The sequence below is a fragment of the Camarhynchus parvulus genome, chromosome 2 (assembly GCF_901933205.1).
Source record: "Camarhynchus parvulus chromosome 2, STF_HiC, whole genome shotgun sequence".
NCBI classification, from domain to species: domain Eukaryota; kingdom Metazoa; phylum Chordata; class Aves; order Passeriformes; family Thraupidae; genus Camarhynchus; species Camarhynchus parvulus.
This window is the reverse complement of record NC_044572.1, coordinates 151402590-151423840: the sequence shown is the minus strand read 5'-3', so window position 1 is coordinate 151423840 and position 21251 is coordinate 151402590. Positions and strand designations below refer to the sequence as shown.

At 69.2% G+C, this 21251-nt stretch overlaps 1 protein-coding gene across 1 annotated transcript in view; it reads right to left on the bottom strand.

Annotated features, from left to right (window-relative positions):
• Window positions 1-21251, bottom strand: part of PLEC (plectin) — a 78630-nt gene that overhangs the window by 21753 nt on the left and 35626 nt on the right. Inside the window, 26 exon segments of the mRNA XM_030964884.1 lie at window positions 810-938; window positions 1620-1817; window positions 3769-3924; window positions 4612-4758; window positions 5562-5663; window positions 5788-5889; window positions 6564-6686; window positions 7067-7293; window positions 7414-7645; window positions 7717-7920; window positions 8138-8356; window positions 8437-8544; window positions 8639-8758; window positions 8856-9097; window positions 9515-9599; window positions 9674-9833; window positions 10314-10474; window positions 10758-10922; window positions 11362-11921; window positions 13129-13188; window positions 13426-13577; window positions 13679-13968; window positions 14022-14145; window positions 14953-15437; window positions 15869-15989; window positions 16081-16343. Coding sequence (XP_030820744.1) covers window positions 810-938; window positions 1620-1817; window positions 3769-3924; window positions 4612-4758; window positions 5562-5663; window positions 5788-5889; window positions 6564-6686; window positions 7067-7293; window positions 7414-7645; window positions 7717-7920; window positions 8138-8356; window positions 8437-8544; window positions 8639-8758; window positions 8856-9097; window positions 9515-9599; window positions 9674-9833; window positions 10314-10474; window positions 10758-10922; window positions 11362-11921; window positions 13129-13188; window positions 13426-13577; window positions 13679-13968; window positions 14022-14145; window positions 14953-15437; window positions 15869-15989; window positions 16081-16343 — 4935 coding nt within the window.

The following is a 21251-nucleotide window of genomic DNA, read 5'->3' as shown; positions in this document are numbered from 1 at the left end:
AAATGGGGCAGGCAGGGTGATGGGTACAGGGATGGGCATGGGGATGGGAATGGGGCTGGGAACAGGGATGGGGATGTGGAGGAGTCAGGTAAAGCAGACAGGGGACAGGGATGGGGATGGAAACGGGAACAGGGATGTGCATGGGAATGGGGATGGGGAGAGGGATGGGAATGGGGATGGGAACAGGGATGGGAACGGGGATGGGAACAGGGATGGGAACGGGGATGGGACTGGGAATGGGAACAGGGGTGGAGATGAGAATGGGGCAGGCAGGTTGGGGATTGAGGATGGGAACGGGGTGGGGATGGGAATAGGGACGGGGATGGGGTTGGGAATGGGGATGGGAACAGGGATGGAAACAGAGGATGGGGATGGGAATGGGGATGGGAACAGACGATAGGGATGGGAACGGGCATGGGGACAGGGAGGGGAATGGGGCTGGAGACAGGGATGGGGATGTGGAGGGGTCAGGTAAAGCAGACAGGGGGCAGGGATGGGGATGGGGACAAGGGAGACAGCCACAGTGAACAGGGAGAGGGGATGAAGGGACAGCAGGGGGATGTGGGATGTGGACGGGGACAGGAACAGGTTCAGGGCGAGGGACAAGGACAAGGATGGCTCCTGCTCTGAGCTGGAGCAGCTGAGGGAGGGGCACCAGGCTCTGCCTGGCTGGGGAGAGGAGGCAGCAGAGAAGGATCCTGGCCCAGCAGAGTGGAGAAGGGTGGACCTGGGTCACACATCCGCCCCAAGAGACCAACAGACCACAGGGGCCGGTCCTCCAGCAGAACCAGGCTGGCTCTGGCTCTCACCAGGTGTGCGTTCAGCTTCTCTTTGGTGGCATCCGGGTGGCCCCAGGCCGGTTTGGAGCAGAAGAGCTGCAGCTCCACCTGCTCCAGCCACTGCAGCAGCTCCGTGATCTCCAGCGTGATGTCCTGCACCTGGGGGCGAGGCGGGGCTCAGCGCCGGCTCAGCGCTGGCTGGTTGCAGTGTGATGTAATTGCCTGTTTCAGTCATCCCAGTTCTTTCCCCAGATGTGCCAATACCCTCTCCCTTCCCCTCCCCTTGCCCCTGCTGAGTGCTGTCTGTCAATCTTGGCATTCTAGAAAGGGCCTCGTGTGATTGGTGAAGTTCAGAAGATGCCTCTCAGCCCTGGGGACATTGGGCCATCCAGGTGTCGTTTGTCCCCTGAGACTTCCCCCCCTTACCTGGTCGGTGGGATTCCTGCCCCTTCCCTCCCCCTCTCCCTGAGGTTAAAAGACACAGCAACCACGCAGTTCGGTCGTGCTGTTGGAGCTGTTGCTGCATTCAGAGGCTGTGGGCCAGGAATAAAGCTCTGGATCGAAACCCTCCAGCAGAACCCGTCTCCTTTTCCTTCCCCTCGCCTTGAGGCCTCTCTGCCAGAGGTAAACTTGAGCTCCTGCAAGCCTGGCCTTGTTCCAAGCACCCAGCTGCAGCATCCAGCCAGCCAAAGGTGTCTCTGAGGTGAAGCCACCACAGCTGCTGCCCTTGGTCAAGCAGCAAGGGCCAGATGAGCCCAGGCCCGTTCCATCCGGCCATATTGGAATTTAATCCCAATAGCTTGGCGCCCAACGTGGGGCGCCGCGGTGCCACGGCCGTACCTGGCTGAGGTTGTTCTCCAGCTCCAGCTGCCGGCTCTCGGTCTCGCTGCGCACCAGCTCCCAGTGCTGCTCCAGCTGCTGCAGGCTGCGCTGCAGCCCCTCCACGCTCTCGCCCAGGCTGGAGAGCAGCAGCCCCTGCCCGGCCTCGGTCACCGACTGCACCGTGCGGGCGTGCGACATCACATCGGTGCGCAGCACCTGGCAGGGAGCGGCAGGGTCACAGCTGGGGCCGGGCAGGGACACCCACACCCGCATTCCTACAGCCCCTAAACCCGGCAGGGACACCCACACCCCCATTCCCAAAGCCCCTAAACCCGGCAGGGACACCCACACCCGCATTCCTACAGCCCCTAAACCTGGCAGGGACACCCACACCCGCATTCCTACAGCCCCTAAACCTGGCAGGGACACCCACACCCCCCATTCCTACAGCCCCTAAACCCGGCAGGGACACCCACACCCCCATTCCTACAGCCCCTAAACCCGGCAGGGACACCCACACCCCCATTCCTACAGCCCCTAAACCCGGCAGGGACACCCACACCCCCATTCCTACAGCCCCTAAACCCGGCAGGGACACCCACACCCTGCATTCCTACAGCCCCTAAACCCGGCAGGGACACCCACACCCCGCATTCCCAAAACCCCTAAACCCAGCAGGGACACCCACACCCCGCATTCCTACAGCCCCTAAACCTGGCAGGGACACCCACACCCCGCATTCCTACAGCCCCTAAACCTGGCAGGGACACCCACACCCCGCATTCCTACAGCCCCTATACCCGGCAGGGACAATCACACCCCGCATTCCTAAAGCCCCTCACCCCGGGACAGCTCTGCTGCCCCCAGCACTGTTGCCACCACAGCCCTGGGTGCAGGGGGTGCCACGCTGGGCAGGGATAGCACCCATGGGTGCCTCCAGGCTGGTGCCAGGGTGTAGGGCAGGGCCGAGGCACAGGATTTGCGATTCGTGGCAGTGGGGCACGGGCAGAGGGGACAGGGGCAGAGGGACAGGGGCAGAGGGACAGGGGCAGTGGGCAGCAGCAGGGGGGACAGGGGCAGGGTGACAGGGGCAGGGTGACAGGGGCAGGGTGGGGCAGTGGGGATAGGCACAGTGGGCAGTGGCAGGGGGGACAGGGGCAGTGGGACAGGAGCAGGGGGGACAGGGGCAGTGGGGACAGGGGCAGGGGGGACAGGGCTAGAGGGGACAGGGCCAGAGGGGACAGGGGCAGAGGGCAGGGACAGTGGGCAGCGGCAGAGGGGACAGGGGTAGAGGGACAGGGGCAGTGGGACAGGGACAGTGGGCAGCAGCAGGGGGGGAGGGGACAGGGGCAGGGTGACAGGGGCAGTGGGGATAGGCACAGTGGGCAGCGGCAGAGGGGACAGGGGTAGAGGGACAGGGGCAGGGGGGACAGGGGCAGAGGGACAGGGGCAGAGGGACAGGGGCAGAGGGACAGGGGCAGAGGGGACAGGGGTAGAGGGACAGGGGCAGGGGGGACAGGGGCAGGGGGACAGGGGCAGTGGGAACAGGGGCAGAGGGCAGTGGCAGGGGGGACAGGGACCCCTTTGCACGGCCCCCCCGGAGCAGGGACAGCCCGGCCCTCGCAGCCTCGCCCGCGTCAGGCACGTCAGGAGCGTGCCCGGGCACGGGGCTGTGGCACGGGGCGGGCACTGGGACAGCTCATTCCTCCCGTGCTGTCACCGAGGGAGGGGACGCGGCTCCGCGCTGGAGCCTGCCCGGCCCTGCTGCTGCTGCAGCTGCACCCGAGGTGGGGCCAGGCAGCGCCCTGGGGCCAGGACACCCAGCCCGGGGTGTCACCAAAGCCAGGACACACAGCCTGGGGTGCCCCCAAAGCCAGGACACCAACCCTGACCAGGACACCCAGCCCGGGGTGTCACCAAAGCCAGGACACACAGCCTGGGGTGCCACCACGGCCAGGACATCCACCCTGGGGTGCCACCATGGCCAGAACACCCACCTTGACCAGGACACCAACCCTGGGGGTGCCACCCAGGCCAGGACACCCACCCTAAGGGTGTCACCACGGCCAGGACACCAACCCTGGGGGTGCCACCCCAGCCAGGACCCCCAGGACACCCAACCCCTGTGGCTGTGCCCGCGTGTCCCCCGGCCCCGGCGCAGGCTCACCTTGTGCTTGGCCAGCTCGATCTCGCAGCTCTGCAGGTCGGGCCGCAGGGGCGCGGGGCCGCGCAGCTGCTCCCCGGTGCGGCTCAGCCACTGCAGCAGCTCGGCCAGCTGGGTGTGGAACTGCCCCAGCCCCAGCAGCGCCGCCTCCAGCTGGTGCTGCAGGAGGGAGCCGCGGTGTCGGGGGTGGCGAGGGCAGGCTACACGGCCCTGGGTGCCCACCCACTGCCCACCCAGTGCCCACACCGCCCTGGGTGCCCACAGAGCACCTGGCACACGCCGAGTGCCCACCCAGTGCCCACAGAGCACCTGGCACACACCCAGTGCCCACAGAGCACCTGGCACATTCAAAGTGCCCATATGGCCCTGGCACTCACCCAGTGCCCACCCAGTGCCCACAGAGCACCCAGCACACACCCGGTGCCCAATCACTGCCCATATGGCCCTGAGCACCCACCCAGTGCCCACTCGGTGCCCACAGAGCACCCAGCACACACCCAGTGCCCATCCAGCACCCACAGAGCACCCAGTGCCCACCCATTGCCCACTCGGCCCTGGACACCCACCCACTGCCCAACCAGTGCCCACAGAGCACCCGGCACACACACAGTGCCCATATGGTCCTGGGCAGCCCACCCAGCGTCTACCCAGTGCCCACCTGGCCCTGGCACTCACCCAGTGCCCACAGAGTGCCCACACAGCCCTGGGCACCCACCCAGTGCCCACTCAGCACATTCACGGCACTCACCTGTCTTGCCAGCTCTGCCCTGTGCCCCCCATGCCCCCTACCCACCTGCATGCTGCCAATCTCCCTGTGCCCCCCATGCCCCCCGTGCCCCTGCCCACCTGTCTGCTGACGATCTCCTCCTCCAGGTGGTCCCATCGCTGGCGGAAGTCGCAGAGCGTGCCCGGGGGGTCCCCCTGCCCCGCGCCCCCCTGGTGCCGCAGGCTCTCCACGTCCACCTTGCACTGGTACAGCTCCCGCTTGAACTCCTGCCAGGTGGCACCGGCTGGTAACAGGGTCAGCCTGACCCCAGGGCACCACAGGGCACAGCACAGGCACCTGGGGCCTGATCTGCTGCTCTGGGGGTGCCCAGCCACCTCAGGGACTCGTGGGGGACAGGGCCTGGCCACCCCAGGCCGTGCTTGGCCACCGAGTGTACCGGGGCACGGGCACTGTCCAAGGTGCCATCCCAATCCCACCTCTGCCTGGAGCACCCGCTGCCCTCCCTGCCCCTGCCAGCCCCAGGGATGTGGGCATGGCATAGCACGGCCTGGCATGGCACAGCACAGCTAGGCTTGGCACAGCACGGTTTGGCATGGCACAGCATGGTTTGGTGCGAAACAGCACAGCCAGACGTGACACAGCACAGTTTGGCATGGCACAGCACAGCCTGGCACAGCATGGCATGGCACAGCACAGACTGGCATGGCACAGTTTGCCATGGCACAGCATGGTTTGGCAGAGCATGGCCCAGCATGGCACAGCACAGTTTGGCACAGCACAGCACAGCCCAGTGCAGCACAGCATGGTTTGGCACAGCACAGCATGGCCAGGCACGGCACAGCACGGCCCAGCACGGTTTGGCATGGCACAGCACTCTTTAGCGCGGCATGGCACAGCCTGGCACAGCACATCATGATTTGGTGCGGCACAGCGCAGCCAGGCGTGGCACAGCACAGTTTGGCACAGCACCACACAGCCTAGCATGGCACACCACAGTTTGGCATGGCACAGTTTGGCATGGCACAGCACGGTTTGGCACGGCACTGCACAGTGTGGAACATCTCAGCACCTTGAGCTCGGCCAGCTGCTGCTGCACCACGTCCAGGTCGCCGCCCACCAGGAACTCCTCGGCGATGCGCAGCTCGGCCGCGTCCAGCCACTCCAGCAGCCGCTGGGCACAGGGAACACGCGGGGTTGGGGCGCCCGTGGTGGCCCCGTGGTCCCCCAGACCCCTGAGCGGGGACAGGAGGGTGACACAGGGTGATCCTGCACGGGGGATCTGCCCCCAGACCCACCTGCATGGTGTCCTGGTAGCTGAGGGCGGCCTGGAGCTGCTCCTCGAGGCGCCCGTTCCGCTCCGTCCACACCCGGCTCAGGCTGTGCCAGGAGGAGTAGAGCTGCACCGGGCACGGGGGTCAGTGGGGGCACAGCGGGGCCGGGCACGGGGGGACAGCGTGGACAGGGCACAGGGGTCAGTGGTGCCACAGCAGGGCTGGGGTGCAGGGGGACGGGATGTGGGGGACAGGGTGGACAGGGCACGGGGGTCAGTGGTGCCACAGTGGTGCCAGGGTGCAGGAGGACAGGACATGGGGGACAGAGTGGACAGGGCACAGGGGTCAGTGGGGGCACAGTGGGGCTGGGGCACAGGGGGATGTGGGGGACAGGTTGACAGGGCACGGGGGTCAGTGGGGGCACAGCGGGGCCGGGCACGGGGGGACAGGGTGGACAGGGCATAGGGGTCAGTGGGGGCACAGCAGGGTTGGGGCACAGGGGGATGGGACGTGGGGGACAGGATGGACAGGGCACGGGGGTCAGCAGTGCCCCGGGGGTACAGGGTGTTGGGGTCACTAGTGCCAGGGGCATGGGGGTGGCACCACATGGACATCCAGGCCTGGAGACACCACGGGAGTGCTGGGGCACAGGAGCTGTGTGGGGGTCAGTGGCACCGAGTGGGGGTCTGGGGTGCGGGGGTCAGTGGCACTGCTGGGCATTGGGGACACGCCACCCCCACAAGCAGCATCCCCACGCCCCCAGGATGTCCCTCCCTGACGCCAGCCCCGAGGACACTCACATCGTCCAGGCTCTTGGTGACATCGGGCTTGTCGGGGTCCCCGCAGGAGGCCATCAGCTCCACGCCCAGGCTGCCCAGCGTGTCCAGCTCACCCTGCAGCGCGTCGATCTCCTCCCGCAGAGCCTGCGCAGGGCACGGGGCTCAGGGCTGCCCACACCAGGGGCTGCCCAGGGCACTGCCCACACCAGGGCACTGCCCACACCAGGGGCTGCCCAGGGCATGGGGCTCAGGGCTGCCCACACCAGGGCACTGCCCACACCAGGGGCTGCCCAGGGCATGGGGCTCAGGGCTGCCCACGCCAGGGCACTGCCCACACCAGGGGCTGCCCAGGGCATGGGGCTCAGGGCTGCCCACACCAGGGCACTGCCCTCACCAGGGGCTGCCCACACCAGGGCACTGCCCACACCAGGGCACTGCCCTCACCAGGGGCTGCCCAGGGCACTGCCCACACCAGAGGCTGCCCATGTCATGGCACTGCCCACCAAGCCCCAGCCCAGCCGTACCTGCATCGTGCGCAGCCGCGTGCGGATGGCCTCGGGCTCGCCGCCGGCCTCCTCCAGCCCCAGCACCAGCTGCTGGGTGTCACTGAGCGCCACGGCCAGCTCAGACAGGCCATGCCAGAAGCGCTCGGCCAGCGCCAGCAGCTCCCGAAGCCACCGCTCCCGCTCCTGGCAGCGGCCCCGCAGGCAGCCCCACTGTGAGAGCAGCTGTGCTGTGCGCTCCTGGATCCCTGCGGGGCACAGCAGGTCGGGGATCGGGGTGCTGCGAGGGCCCCAGCACCCTCACACAGCCCTGACAGGGACACGGATGTCCGGCCGGCCAGGCTGTGCCCACCCCTCCGTGCCGGTACCTCTGTCCGCGGCGTCGGAGCTGACCGCCTGCACGGTGGCCAGCAGCTCCTCGCCCTGTGCTCGGATCCCCTCCAGGGCCACCCCGAGCTTCTCCAGCTCGCCCAGGGCCAGGCTGTTCTCCCGGATCTGCTCCCTCAGGTGGGCCGCGTCGCCGCGGACGGGGGGCTGGCTCTGCAGCCGGCTCTGCAGCCGCTCCAGGCACTCCAGCAGCAGGTCCATGCGCTCCGAGAGCTGCGGAGCGGCCCGGTGACTCGAGGGTACGGCCCCGGGGATGCGCCCCAGCCGGGCAGCGGTGTCCATACCTGGCTGTATCGCGGCAGGGCATCCTCCAGCAGAGCCGCCGCCTGGCGCACACGCTCGCGGACGCGGCCGTACTGCTCCTCCAGCTCCTGCCAGCGCCGCTGGAACGGGGCTCCCTGCTCGGGGCTCAGCTCCAGCAGCTGCGCCGACACGCGCTGCAGCTTCCCCACCAGCGGCCGGTGCTCGGCGATGGCCTCCCGCAGGCTCTGGCAGCGGGGAAGAGCCGGGGGGGTGCATTGGGGCGGGATGTGCCCCGTGGGATTCACCCCACGGGGATGCGCTGCTGCACCCGGTGCTGCTCCCAGAGGGCTCCTGTTTGCCGGGTGTCCCAGCCCGATGGTCCCCACGGCGGTGCCACCCCCATCCCGTCACCGCTCCCACCTGCGGGGTGGCCGCGCCAGTCCCTTTTGCCCCTGCCCACACCTGCAGCAGCGCCTGCTGCTCCTTGAAGGCCTCGTAGCTGATGGCGTTGGGCGAGAGCTGCACCCCCAGGGCCTGCGTCTCCTCCAGCCAGGGCAGCAGCTCCTCGAGGGCCTCGGAGAACTGGGTGAGCAGGGACTGGGCGTGCTCCAGCTGCACGGCACAGGCACCGCTGCGCAGAGACAGCTGCTCCGTGCGCTCCCGCAGCGCCTGCACCGACGGCTGCGGGGACGGGGAGTCACCACACAGGGCACAGCCACCCCTGGGTGCTGGCAATATCCCCTGGCACCCTCGCAGCTCACCTGAAGGCGCTGCCGCAGCGGCTCGGGGCAGCAGCGCAGCAGCGGCTCCGAGAACCCCAGCAGACGCTCAACCAGGCCCCGGCAATGCAGGATCTCAGCAGAGAGCAGCTGGAATGGAGCCACAGGTGGGTGCCAGCTCCTGGCACGGATGGGGATGCCAAGCCAGTGCCCCCGGGACCCCTGGGCACTGCTGCAGACCCACCTTCTGCTCAGAGAGCTGCGAGCGGAGAGACTCAGCATCCAGCTGCACGCGGCCGATCTCCTCCAGCCGCTCAGCCAGCCCGGCCACACGGCTGAACTGGGACTCCAGGACCTGCTCAAACTGCAGCAGAGGGACAGACGTCAGCCAGGGAGGGTGTGAATGCAGTGGGACCGACGCTGGGAATGGTGAGGGGCTCGGGGAGCCCAGTGTCCCACACCTTCTCCCTGTCACTGGCAGTGACTGAGGGCTCCTGGCCATCCTGCTGGCTCTCCTGCTCGCCCAGCTCCTTCTCCATGCGGCTCAGCCACAGTGCCAGGTCCTCAGGGGCCGTGCCCAGGCGAGACGAGGCCTCCAGGGTCTGCCCCAGCCGGTGAGCAGTGTCAGCGCTGCTCTGGCCCACGATGAGGTACCGCATCCTCAGTGACTCCATCTTCTCCTGCGTCAGCTGGGCCTCCTCCCCTGTGGCAGCGTGACACCGCCATCAGTGCCACCGCACTGGCACCCCTGGGCATGGAACTGGCCACACCGACAGCTCCCAGCAGCGTGGCAATCACTCTGTCCCGGCCTTTCCCCTCTCCTACCCCTGCTCCTCCTGCTCCCAGACCCAGCTCTGGCCTCTCATCCCTCTGCCAGCAAGACCCACCTCGCCACTGAACCCTGTCCCACCACGGCTGTGCCCACAGGCTCTGTCCTGTCCCCTCTGCATCCCCTGGGGTGCTGCCTGCCCCCTCACACCACAGCACGGCTCCCAGTGGGGAGCAGCACGCCCCAAAGACCCCCAGTGCCCAGGGCCCCCTTGCTGGCCTGGGCTGCCGCTGTGTGTGCTCATCCCATCCCGAGTCCCTGTGGCCACCCCTCCCAGCCATCGCCACTCACCTGTCACCAGCTCCAGGACGCGCTGCCCGCTCTCCAGGGCGCCATCCAGCTCCCCCAGCCGCCCGCGGATCTCCTCACAGAGGGCCTGTAGCAGTGACCAGCGATGACACAAGTGCCCGTGTCCACCCTGTGCCCACCCCACGCCCAACCTGCGCCCACCTGGGTCTGCTGGTGGGCGTCCTGCACGCGGCCCACGCAGCCGTCAGCACGCCAGAGCTGGGCCAGCTGCCGCTCTGTGGCACCAAGCCACTCCTGGAAGGCATCCACGGCCTCCTGGAAGCCCTGGGCTGCCGGCAGGATCCGCTCCAGGCAGCCGTACCTGCGCCAGGAGGGCAGGTGAGCCGGGCAGCGACAGTGCCGGGCCAGCAAAGCCCCCTCTCCCCCTCAGCAGGGTGCCCACGCCCCGTGCTGCCCTGAAACGAGGGGCACAGCAAGGCCACTGTCCCCACAGAGGGGAACAGTGTCCCCACAGAGGGGGCAGTGTCCCCACAGAGGGGGCAGTGTCCCCACAGAGGGGAACAGTGTCCCCACAGCAAGGCCAGTGCCCCACAGAGGGGAACAGTGTCCCCACAGAGGGGGCAGCGGGAAGGGCTTTGTGACAGACTGTCCGTGCAGCCCTGGGGCCGCTGCTCCTGTGCAGCCCCAGCACAGGGACACATGTGACAGGGACGGTCCCTCCATCGTGGTGGCCCCAGTGCCGGTGGGGCAGAGCACAGGGACATCAGGGTGTCACAGAGACTCCGTGTGGGGGACAGGACGGGGATGCCAGCCCAGTGATGAGGCCTGGCCCCTGACCCACCTGGCTTCAGCCTCCTGCATCAGCTTGTCCCACCTCTCCCCGAGGCTGAAGAGGCCGGCGCTGCCCTCGGGCGCCGCCGTGCCCGAGCCCTGTGCCGTCAGTCTGTCCTGCAGGACGAGCTCCACACGCGGCCTCCGCTCCTCCAGCAGGCGCTTCAGGAGCTGCAGGGATGGGGGACAGCGCGCTGGGGACTCCCGTGCACCCCTCAAACCCCGGCACAGCCCTGGGCTGGAACCCAGGGAGCTGCAGGGACCGCGGACACCATGCTGGGCACTCCTGTGCACCCCTCAAACCCTGGAACCCAGGGAGCTGCAGGGACCGGGGACACCGCGCTGGCACTCCTGTGCGCCCCTCCCACCCCGGCCCAGCCCTGGGCTGGAGCCCCGGCCCCCTAATCCCCGCACGGGCACGCGTTGGCGGGACACGCCGGCCGGCCCTGCTGACCTTCTGCTCCTCCAGCTGCGCCTTCACCACCTTGGCCTCCGCCGACGGCGGCTTCTGGTTGCTCACCAGCTCCTCCATGTCGGCCACCCAGGCCAGCAGCCGCTCCAGGGGCTCCTGGCCCCGCTCCGCTGCCTCCTCTGGGACGGGCACAGCCCTTGGGGACACCTGTGGGGAGAGGTGGCTGAGCCGCCCGTGTGGGCAGGTGGAGGGCAGCCGTGGGGCTGGGCAGCAGCCCCCACACCATGCCCTCTCCCCGAGGTGACACCGGTGACACCAGGACCCTGTCCAGCCCCTGGGGTCCTCCCTGGCGTCCTCCACAGGGCTCCCAAAGCAGGGGCTGCACACCCGGTGCCGTTTGGATCCCTCCAGACCCATGGGCCCCTCCAGCCAGAGCGGAGGGAAGGGAGCTCCCTGTCCTACAGCGCCAGGCTGAGTGCCCAGCACGAGCGGTGCCACCAGCCCAGCCCACACGGGGGCACAGACAGCGACTCCACACGAGCCCAAGGCCAGGACTCGCCGCGGAGAAAACCCCGCTGGAGGGCAGCCCTGTGGCACAGGGCTTGGCACAGCACCCTCCCAGCAAGGCTCTCTGTCCGTCGGTCACCTCGGTGCCATCCGTGCGTCCAGCAGCAGCGAGCTCCCCCACGCACTCCGTCAGCACGGTGACCGTCCGGGTGACCACGGGCTCGCCACCCTTGTCACCCGCCGGGTACTCGGTCACCTCCACGATCTCCGTCACGATGGTCTCGGTCACCTCAGTGACCTCGGTCACCTCTCGGGTAGTGACGGGCTTCCAGGACCAGGTGCTGCGGGGAGCGCCGGCCCGGGGGGGGGTCCAGGCTGCGCCCCCCACCTGCCCCCTGACCGCAGCCGCACCCCCGTTCTGCACGGCCACCTCGGACTGGCTGCGCCTCAGCACCGGGCTGCCCGGCCGGCTCCGGGTGACGCCGGGCCCCGGGCTCCAGCCATTCTCCACCGGCACCGCCGCCTTCTCCAGCAGCCCCGGCCAGGCCTCCGCGACGCCTCCGGCGGCTGGCTGCCCCGCGTCCAGCCCCGGCTCCGGCCCGAGCTCCTCCGGCCGCCGGCTCTTCTCGCCCAGGCAGCTGGGCCGGCTCACCGAGTTCCCCATGGCGCGGGCGCCGGGCCCCCGCCTCAAATCCCGGCCTGCAATGAGCCGGGGATGCGCGTTACCGGGGCCACTGCGGGACCCCCAGATGCCGCCGGCCTGCGCTCGGCTCGACCCCCTCACTCCACGGTGCTGCCGGGGCTGCCCGACCTCGCCCTCCGGTCTTGGGTGTCCCCCAGCAAAGGGCTGCCAAGAGCCAGGGACAGGGGACACGGCCGTCACCGGGGCCTGGCGGAGGGAGGGGACCCCGAGGCGGTGCCCAGGGTGCCCGTCCTACGCGTCTGGGCTGGGGACGCGGCGGTGGCAGCGGGGGAGAGGCAGATGCTCCCGCCCGGCATCGCCCTGCGCCGTTGGATTAACGAGGAGCCGCGGGAGAGGAGCATCTGCCCGGGGAACGGGGGGCACCGAGCGGGGGACGGGCAGGTGGCCGCCCCAGCCTGCGAGCCCTGCCGCAGCCATAAATCCCCGGCGTGACCCGGCAGGACCCTCCCCCGGCAGCCCCCCCGCCGCAGCCGCAGTGCTGCTGCCCCCGGCCCCGCACCCGGCCCCGGGCACACGCCCCTGCGCACGTGTGTACACACAAACACACGTGTGCAAACACACGCACACACCACACACGTGTGCAAACACACGCACACACACCACACACGTGTGCAAACACACGCACACACTCACCGCACACTCACTCCCACCCGTGTGCACACACTCCCCGACAGGCAGACCCCACGCTCGCACCCCTGCTCGGAGTGGAGGGCTGGTCAGGGACAGGACCTCCACGCCTGCATCAGCCGTGACATGAGACACACCTGTAGCAGCCCTGCACACGCGTGGGGAGCACACGTGCGCCCACACGCACCCACCCTGGCCGTGCCCTTGGCCTGGGTACCGGGGTACGGGGGTACCCTGAGCTCCCCCGCATGGCCCAACCCGCCGCGGGGCACGCCACGGGCACGACCCCCGTGCGCGGTCACGGCACGCACGCCCACACCCACGGCACGGTCCCGACCCCCGTGCGCGGTCACGGCACGCACTCCCACACCCACGGCACGGTCCCGGCGGGTGCAGCCCCGCGGGGCACCGCACTCCCACCCCACCGCATCCCCCCGCGTCTCCGGGGCTGCGCGGGGTGACCCGGGGAGACCCCGACCCGCGCCCCCCGCCCCGTGGCGCCGCGGGACACGCGGGACACGGACCCCGCCCGGCCCCGCGCACGCCGCGGCCCCGGAGCCCCCGCCCCGCACTCACCCCTCGGCGGCTTCGGGCGTCCATGGGGCCGGGCCGGGGGCGCCGCCGCCGCCGTTACCGCTCCGGGGGGCCCGGCCCGTGCGGGGGAGCGGGGCGGGAGGCGGCGGGGGAGACTCGGTCCCCGTTACCGCCGCCCCGGCCCCGCCGCCTTTGTGCGCCGCGCCCGCGGCGCGGGGGAGCGCGGGGGGCACCGGGCGGAGAGCCTGGCACCGGCACCGCCGGGCTCGGCGGGGCTGCTCTGACCCCGGACACGCCGCCGCCCCCGTTAACCCTCCGGGAGCCGATCGCCGCCGTTACCGGGGAAACCCCCGGGGCCCCGCAGCCATCCCGCGGGGGAGGGGCGGTGCCGGCCCACCGCCCGCCCCGAGCCGCCCGGGGGGGCGAGAGCCCGCACCCCGCGCTGCCCCCGGCACCTGAACTGGCACCGGCACCGGCACCAACACCGGCACCTGCACCGACACCGGCACCGGCATCAACACTGGCACTGGCACCAGCACTAACACCGGCACCTGTACCGACACCGGCACTAACACCGGCACCTGCACCTGACACCGGCACCGCCGCCGGCACTAACACCGGCACCAGTACCAACACCGGCACCTGCACCAACACCGCCACTGGCACCGGCGCTAACATCAGCACCTGCACCGACACCAGGACCGGCACCAGCACCTGCTGCGGCACTGGCACCGACACCGGCACCAGCACTGACACCAGCACCAGCACTAACACCGGCACCTGTACTGACACCAGCACCAACACCGACACCAGCACTAACACCGACACCTGTACTGACACCAGCACCGCCACCAGCACTAACACCAGCACCTGCTCCAGTACCTGTACCGACACCAGCACTAACACTGGCACCTGCTCCGGCACCGTGCTCCCACCGGCACCTGCTGCTGCCCCTGCACCTGCCTCAGCACCTGCACCGGCACCAGCACCTGCTCCAGTACCGGGAACCACACCAACACCAGCGCCTGCACCAGAACCGGCCCAGGCTGTGCTGCCTCCCTGTGAGCCCCAGGACAGCACAGCCCCACAGTGTCACAGCCCCACGGTGGCACGGCCCCACGGTGGCACGGCCCCACGGTGGAATGGCCCCACGGTGTCACGGCCCCACAGCCCCTCCCGCTCTGGGGCTGCAGCCCCCCCCCGGCTCTGGCCCCCCAGGCCGCTGCGGTCCCTGAGGGGCTTGGCCCCGCTCCCTGGGGCTCTTTGGGTGCAGGGACCCCTCAGCCAGGGGCCCGGGGGGCTCAGTGGAGCAGGGCTGGGTTTGAGGGGGGTCAGGCCGGGCTGCTGAGATGCTAAACTGAATCCCACCCTGAGAGCCAGGGTGCTGCGGGCCTGGGTCTCCAGAACCCCCTCGCTGCCACCCCGGGTGCTGGAGGGACCGGGGCACAGCCGGAGGTGCCCAGCCGGGGGCTGCTCCTGCCCCTGGTGTGAGCCCCATCCCCATCTTGCCCTGGCCCGGCCTCCCAGCCCCTGGGAGCCCCCCAGGAGTGGATCCTGCCCCCCAGAGCCGCACGGGTGCCCCTCGCTGGGCCCCGGGAGCCGGGGGGCCGCTGCAGGCGCGTCGGCCACGCTGATGGATGGGGCTCCCTGGGGTCTCCTGGGAGCGGCGGGCGGCGGGGCCGGGGGCTTTGTCTGCTGCCAGAGACGCTACCGGGAATTAGCATCTGCCAGGGCCTCTGTGGCTGCGCACCGTCCTGCAGCAGCTCGGTATCCTCCTCCCCGCACGGCTCTGGCGCCTTCCTCCGCTGGCACCGAGGGGCCGGGCACCCAGCGGGGTCTGAGCCCCACGGCACTCCGGGCACCCACCGCGCCCACAGAGCCCGGCCGGGACCTGCCAGGGAGAAGCTGGGCAGGGGGTGAAGACGCAGCTCGGAGCCGCTCGCCACCCCCGGCCCCGCGGCCGCCGGCAGCTCGCCCGGCACGCTCCGCAGCCCCAGGTACCGGGCTCGGGGTGGCACGGGCGCCCCGGGCAGGGGAGCCCGGCGCGGGGCACCGGGCGGGAGCGGGCGGCTGGAATGCACAGCCTCAGATCCCGGGAGCCGGGTGGGTTTCTGTGCGGCCTCGGCTTTGTCTGCGCCGGGGCCGGGATGAATGGCCCTTTCAGTTTGTGCCGTCATGTGTGCCGAGGGAGCCCGTGTGCCGGCCAGGCCTCCAACAAAAGGAGCCGGCGAGGGGCGGCGAGGAGGGGGCGGCCGGCAGCCCCCACTGCGCTGCTCCCGCTGCGGCTGCGTGCCTGGGCAGGGGGCACAGCAGCACACGGCTCTGCGGGCAGTGCTGGGCACGCATCTGACCTGACATGACAGGGGCACACCCCCTGTGCCTGGCTGTACACCCTGTGCACAGCCACACACCCACTGTGCTCAGCTTCACACCTCCTGTGCCCAGCTGAACACCCCTGGTGTTTGGCCACTGTCCCATGCCCAGGTGACAGTGCCACCAGTGCCGGTGGTGGCCCTGCGGCCAGCAGGGCTCCAAGGCCGTGGTACCCTGAGCACCTCCAGGGCCATGGGGCTCCCTCCAAGCCAGCAGCACCCTTGGGTTGGGGACAGGGAGCCGGACACAGGAGACCCGACCCCGGACGGCTGCAGGGCTGTGCTGCAGGGTCTCCCAGCCAGCTGTGGCCAGGCGCCTTCCTGCCTTGCCAGGACCGAGACCTCAGCAGCCTCGGTGCAGACGTGGGCTGGTCCTGCCCGGCTCTGCACGGCCCGGGGCCAGGCGTTACCTGCAGGGCCGTGCCGGGCTCTGGCAGCGCCAGCAGCCGCTTCTCCACGGCGTCCAGCCAGTGCCGCAGGGCGAGCAGCTGCTCCTGCACCTCCAGCCTCTGCTCGGAGCGCAGGCAGGCTCTGGGGAGAGAGCACAGACACACCGGGCTGTGGGGGCACGGCCACTGTCCCCTGTCCCTGCACCGCCCCGAACTCCGGGCTCGCTGCCCACCTGCACCAGGTGTGCCACAGCCACACCTGAGCTCGCTCCCCCCCTGCTGGCCCCAGCACAGCCAGCCCACGCCCTCCCCGCCCCAGCGCCGGCCCGGACGCCCGTGAAGGGTTCAGCAGCCCCCCCGTCAGGGTGTGGACACCCGGGCATGGCTGGCACTGCCCGTCTGGCAGCGCCCGGCGGTGCCCGTACCTCTCCACCTCCTCCCTGTCCCACGGCGAGCCCTCCACACCATCTCCGGTGTCCCCTGCAGCACGGTGCACCTGCGGGGAGAGCACAGGGACCGTGGGCATGGCACACCAGATCCTGGCAGAGGGGCAGGGGACAGTGAGGAGGTTTGGAACGTCTGTGTCCCCCCAGGGACAGCCCATCCCCACCAGCTCGGACAGAGCTGCCCTGGCCAGGATCCCCCTGTCTGTCCTGTGCTCCAGCCACCACCAGTACCTGCAGGTTTTGGCTTGGCTGCAGCTCCTCTAAATTCCTGTGGTGCACCTCAATTTCCAAACCTTTTTCAGCTGGGATCGCTCCCAGATCTCACCCTGCTGCCTCTGGGGGTACATCTGGTCCCTGGTGTCCCTTCACCTGCTCTGTGCACTGCAGAGCTGCTGGCTGAGCCCAAAGTGACCCCCAGAAAACTGACTCTCAGCAAAAAATCACCGACTGGCCCATGGAAAACCCCCTGTCCTGGCGCGGGGCAGCGATGTCTCAGACCAGATGCTCCTCAGGTGCTGCCAGTGCAGCCACTTTGCCACAACACACGGGAGGAGATGCCAGGCAAACACTGCAATCTACAGACCAGCAATGCCCTGGCACAGACACGGGCATGAACAGGCAGCAGTTCCTTCGTGCCCCAGTGGAGAGCGGGACTGGCAGGAGGGGTCACACCAAGCCTGCACCCAAAGGCTGAGGGTGCTGCTGCTCCCACAGCCCTGTAATTAACCGGTTGCTAACCCTGATTAATTAAGCCAGGTCACCTGGCTGAGCACAAGGATAGGAAGACAGCACTGTGAGGGAAATGGGGCATGGCCACAGCAATGGTGATGGGCCCAACACCTCAGCAAGGACATGACCACATCCCCAAGAGACTGTACCAGGGGAAATAGCCAGGGAGTGTGGGCTGGATAAATGGAGATAAAACCCCCATGGTGCAGGAGGGACGTGGCACTGCTGCCATGGATGGAGCCAGGGAAGGTGACACATGGCAGCTGAGCAGGAGCTGCAGCACTGGGGGCTGGGAGGGACTGGGATATGTCTGCTGCAGGGGGAGCCTCAGCCAGGGTCTGGTCAGGAACCCCACCAGACTTCCCTGGATGAGGGGAAGAGGCGTCAGGCAGGTGCTGGCTGCTGGTGCCACAGCTGTTCCTCATGGTCAGAGTGCCAGCAGGGCTCAGTCCCGTCAGGGACACTCTGGGGACGTGTGCTCACAGCTCACTGCTGTCACGATGCCATCAGCAGGGCCCCAACCACCCCACGCACCCACAGGGTGGCACCTGCCCCAGCACGGGCACCAGTGCCACCCACCAGCTGGAAAAGCCCCAGCAGCGCCTCGTTTCCCCTGCCCAGGGCCAGGTCAGTGTCCAGGGAGGGAGCAGGATGGCACAGCCACGGCCACCTGGGGTCGTGGCAGCTCCAGTGCAGTCACAGGCGGTCCCACAGCCCTCCTGCCCCACGCCGGTGGTCCCTGATCCTGTGTGCCCCCATCCCAGGGCAGGACTGCAGTGTGACAGTGCCAGCCCTGCTGCCAGGGGTTGGGCACAGGGAACCAGGCAGGAGCAGGATGCTGCCACAGGTGGGCAGATGATAACAGCGTGTGCCCTGGGAAAAGCTGTTCCAGCCCAAACTCAGCCCGGGCTGCTGGGGCTGGGGCTGGATCTGGGGCTGGGCTGGATCTGGGGCTGGGGCTGGAGCTGGAGCTGGAGCTGGGGCTGGGGCTGGGGCTGGATCTGGGGCTGGGGCTGGGGCTGGGGCTGGATCTGGGGCTGGGGCTGGAGCTGGAGCTGGGGCTGGGGCTGGGGCTGGATCTGGGGCTGGGGCTGGGGCTGGGGCTGGGGCTGGGGCTGGGGCTGGATCTGGGGCTGGGGCTGGGGCTGGGGCTGGGGCTGGAGCTGGGGCTGGGGCTGGATCTGGGGCTGGGGCTGGGGCTGGGGCTGGGGCTGGGGCTGGGGCTGGATCTGGGGCTGGGGCTGGAGCTGGGGCTGGATCTGGGGCTGGGGCTGGGGCTGGGGCTGGAGCTGGGGCTGGAGCTGGGGCTGGGGCTGGGGCTGGATCTGGGGCTGGGGCTGGATCTGGGGCTGGGGCTGGGGCTGGGGCTGGAACTGGGGCTCCCATGATCGCTGCCAGCCTGCCCCAGACACGGTGCCAGCACCGGCTGCTCCAGTCAGGGCGTGCCAAGAGACACGGGACTGAGAGGAGCAGTGGATCCCAAACTGGGGCTGGGACCCGCTGGGTGCCCTCATCCCTGTGAGGGTCCCAAAGCCGCCCCCTGCCCCGGCTCGGGCACCGGACACCGCGGGCTGCCCGTGACAGCCGGGACAAACAGCTCTGGAGCTGCCTGGCAGCAGCTCCCGGTCCCGCACCGCGCTGCCCACACCGCACCACCGCGTCCGACCGGCCCTGGGGGCTGCCCGGTGCCCGGCAGGACGTGGCGGCTGCAGCGCTGGGGCAGCACCGTCCCCGCTCCACCGAGGGATTCACCGCTCCAGCCAACAGCGGCCCCGGCTCAGGGCACGGAGCGGCAGCGCTGGGGCAGCACTATCCCCGCTAGCACAGGGCACGGGGGGATTCACAGCTCCAGCCAACAGCGGCCCCGGCTCAGGGCACGGAGCGGCCGCGCTTCACACGGGGCACAGCCGCCCTTGGCCGGCGCACCCGGGCTCCGAGCCTCAGCGGCACGGCCGGGGGGGTCCGGGGGTCCCTGGCCATGGCGAGGTTCAGCGCCCCGGCTCGGGGGGGGCGTGGGAGAGGCCGGCCGGTCTTTGTGGAGGAGCTGAACAGAGCGTTCCCGGCGCGGCGGAGGCCGAGCCAGCAGCGCCCGGGGCGGTGGGCACAGCGAGCTGGCAGCTGCTCCGTGCCAGCAGGGCCGAGCCGGCGGCCACGGCCACGCTCGGGACTGGCCGCGGGTCCCACCCGGCGGAGCGCAGCCAGGACGGGGCGGTGCTGCCACTCACGCCCCGAAGGGCAGTGGGTGAACCCCGGCGGGGGGGCGAGGGACCCCTGCACGGCCGGGGAGGCACTCGGTGCCCCCCGTGCACCGCGGTGCCGAGGGATGGTTTAACTCGGGGGAGCGGGGAGGGTTCGCTCCAGCCTCCGCAGCAGCAGGGCAGGGTGACATGCAGGGCATTAAAATGGGGAAAATCGTGGAGTTCTCCATGGTGACGAGTTTGGCTTTGGCCGGGTCACTGCCGGAGCGCGGTGCTGAAGGGGCTGTGGCAGGGACAGGGGGTATGGGTGGGGCAGGAGGGTGACATGGAGCACCACAAGGTGATGAAGAGTGTCCGTGGGCAGGGGACACTGTGCTGCGTGGGGGAAGAGGCTGGCTCAGCCCAGGAGCAGCCAGCCTGGATCTCAGGGCATCGCCCCTCCTCACCCTCCTTTGCCAGACACTGCAGGGAGATCCCACTGCTTCAGGCACACCAGGGAGGGTCCCTGGCACTGGGTCGCAGGGCTGTGGGGAATAGGGTCCCCCCCTGGCACATGGATGTGAGTCCCAAGGCTGGGCCTGGGCGCAGGGGCATTTCTCACCAGGAAACAGAGCTGGACCCCACCAGTGTTGGGGGTGGGGGGGTGTGAGGGGCTTCCAGGCCATGACATGGGATGGGGCCATGGGTCAGGGGGCTCTTGGTGCTCTCATGAGCTTTAGGAGACGTTACTCACCCTGGGGGAGGAGTCAGGAAGTTGGGAGGTAAGCAAGGAATATCTGGGGGAGCAGGGAACATCTGGGGGACACAAGGAAATATCTGGGGGGCCAGTGAGGAGGGGCAGGGCCCCGAGCAGCTTGTGGGAATGTCTTGTTGTTCTGGGGCCTCTCCTGAGCCCCCCAATGGCTGCAGCAGCCTGTGACCCCCCTGAGTCCCCCCCAGCCCAGTTGTGCCTAACGGCCTCATCCCACTGCTGGTGGGGACAGACGGACGCTGCGGTTAATTGCTGATGGACAATGCAATTAACGTCCTGCCCAGCCACTGCCATCTGTCCCGGCCAGCCCCACCCGGGGCTGCTGATGTGCTTGGCTGGTCCTGCCACAGTTGAAACCCCACCAGCCCCTGGACATTGCAGGGGTCCTGCAAGGTCCTGACAGCTCCGGCACTCCTGGCGCAGTGCCTGGGGCTCCTGGCACTGCTGTGGGATCACCCTTGTGCTCGGGGAGTCCCAGCCTGAGCTGTGCACTGGCACCTGCCTCACTGGGCTGGACAGACCCCTCGAGCCACCTGTGCCAAAGGCTGCACTTGACGTCTCCAGGTTTGCCAGGCTTTCCCTTCTGAATGCTGCTGTCCTACCAGTGATTGCCAGGCCATCAGATCCTGAACCCCCTAAAGCCCCTCAGCCCCACTGCTGACCGCTGCCATCCACCCCAAACAGCCCCCCCTGCCCAAAGAGAGCACCCCAGCACAGCCCACACCGGGCAGAGGCCACGGCACCAGCAGAGGTAGCAGCACACACGGGAACAGTGCCATGGAGGACGGCACCCCTGCCCAGCCCAGAGCCCCACTGATGAACGGACAGGTCTGTCCTCACACAAGCATGCTCAGAAGTCCCCACAGCACCAGTAGCACCCACTCCCCAAAAGCAGGGGTTGAATGCTGCACCCACATCGAGCTCCCAGCAGCGTCAGCTGTGCCACCAGCACAGGGCAGCTCTGGGGACGACCCTGTGGCCCTGCTCTGTGCTCGGCAGCACCATGGGCACACCCAGGCCCAGGAGCTGGTCAGACCCCTGGCACCCTGACACACTTCACCACGACATGCAGCAGCCCGTACAGCCCGCAGCACGAAGCTGCAGGAGGCAATGGGAGCCCACGGTGGCAAGGCCAGGGGGTGAACAGATCACGCAGAGCTGCTGGCTGGTTTCAGAGGATTCTCCTTTACTGCCCTTGCAGGGGAGCCCTGGGTCCGCACTGCTCCTTTTACAGACACTTCGTGGTATGTACAATTTTAGTGGTTTGCCCCCAAAAAGAG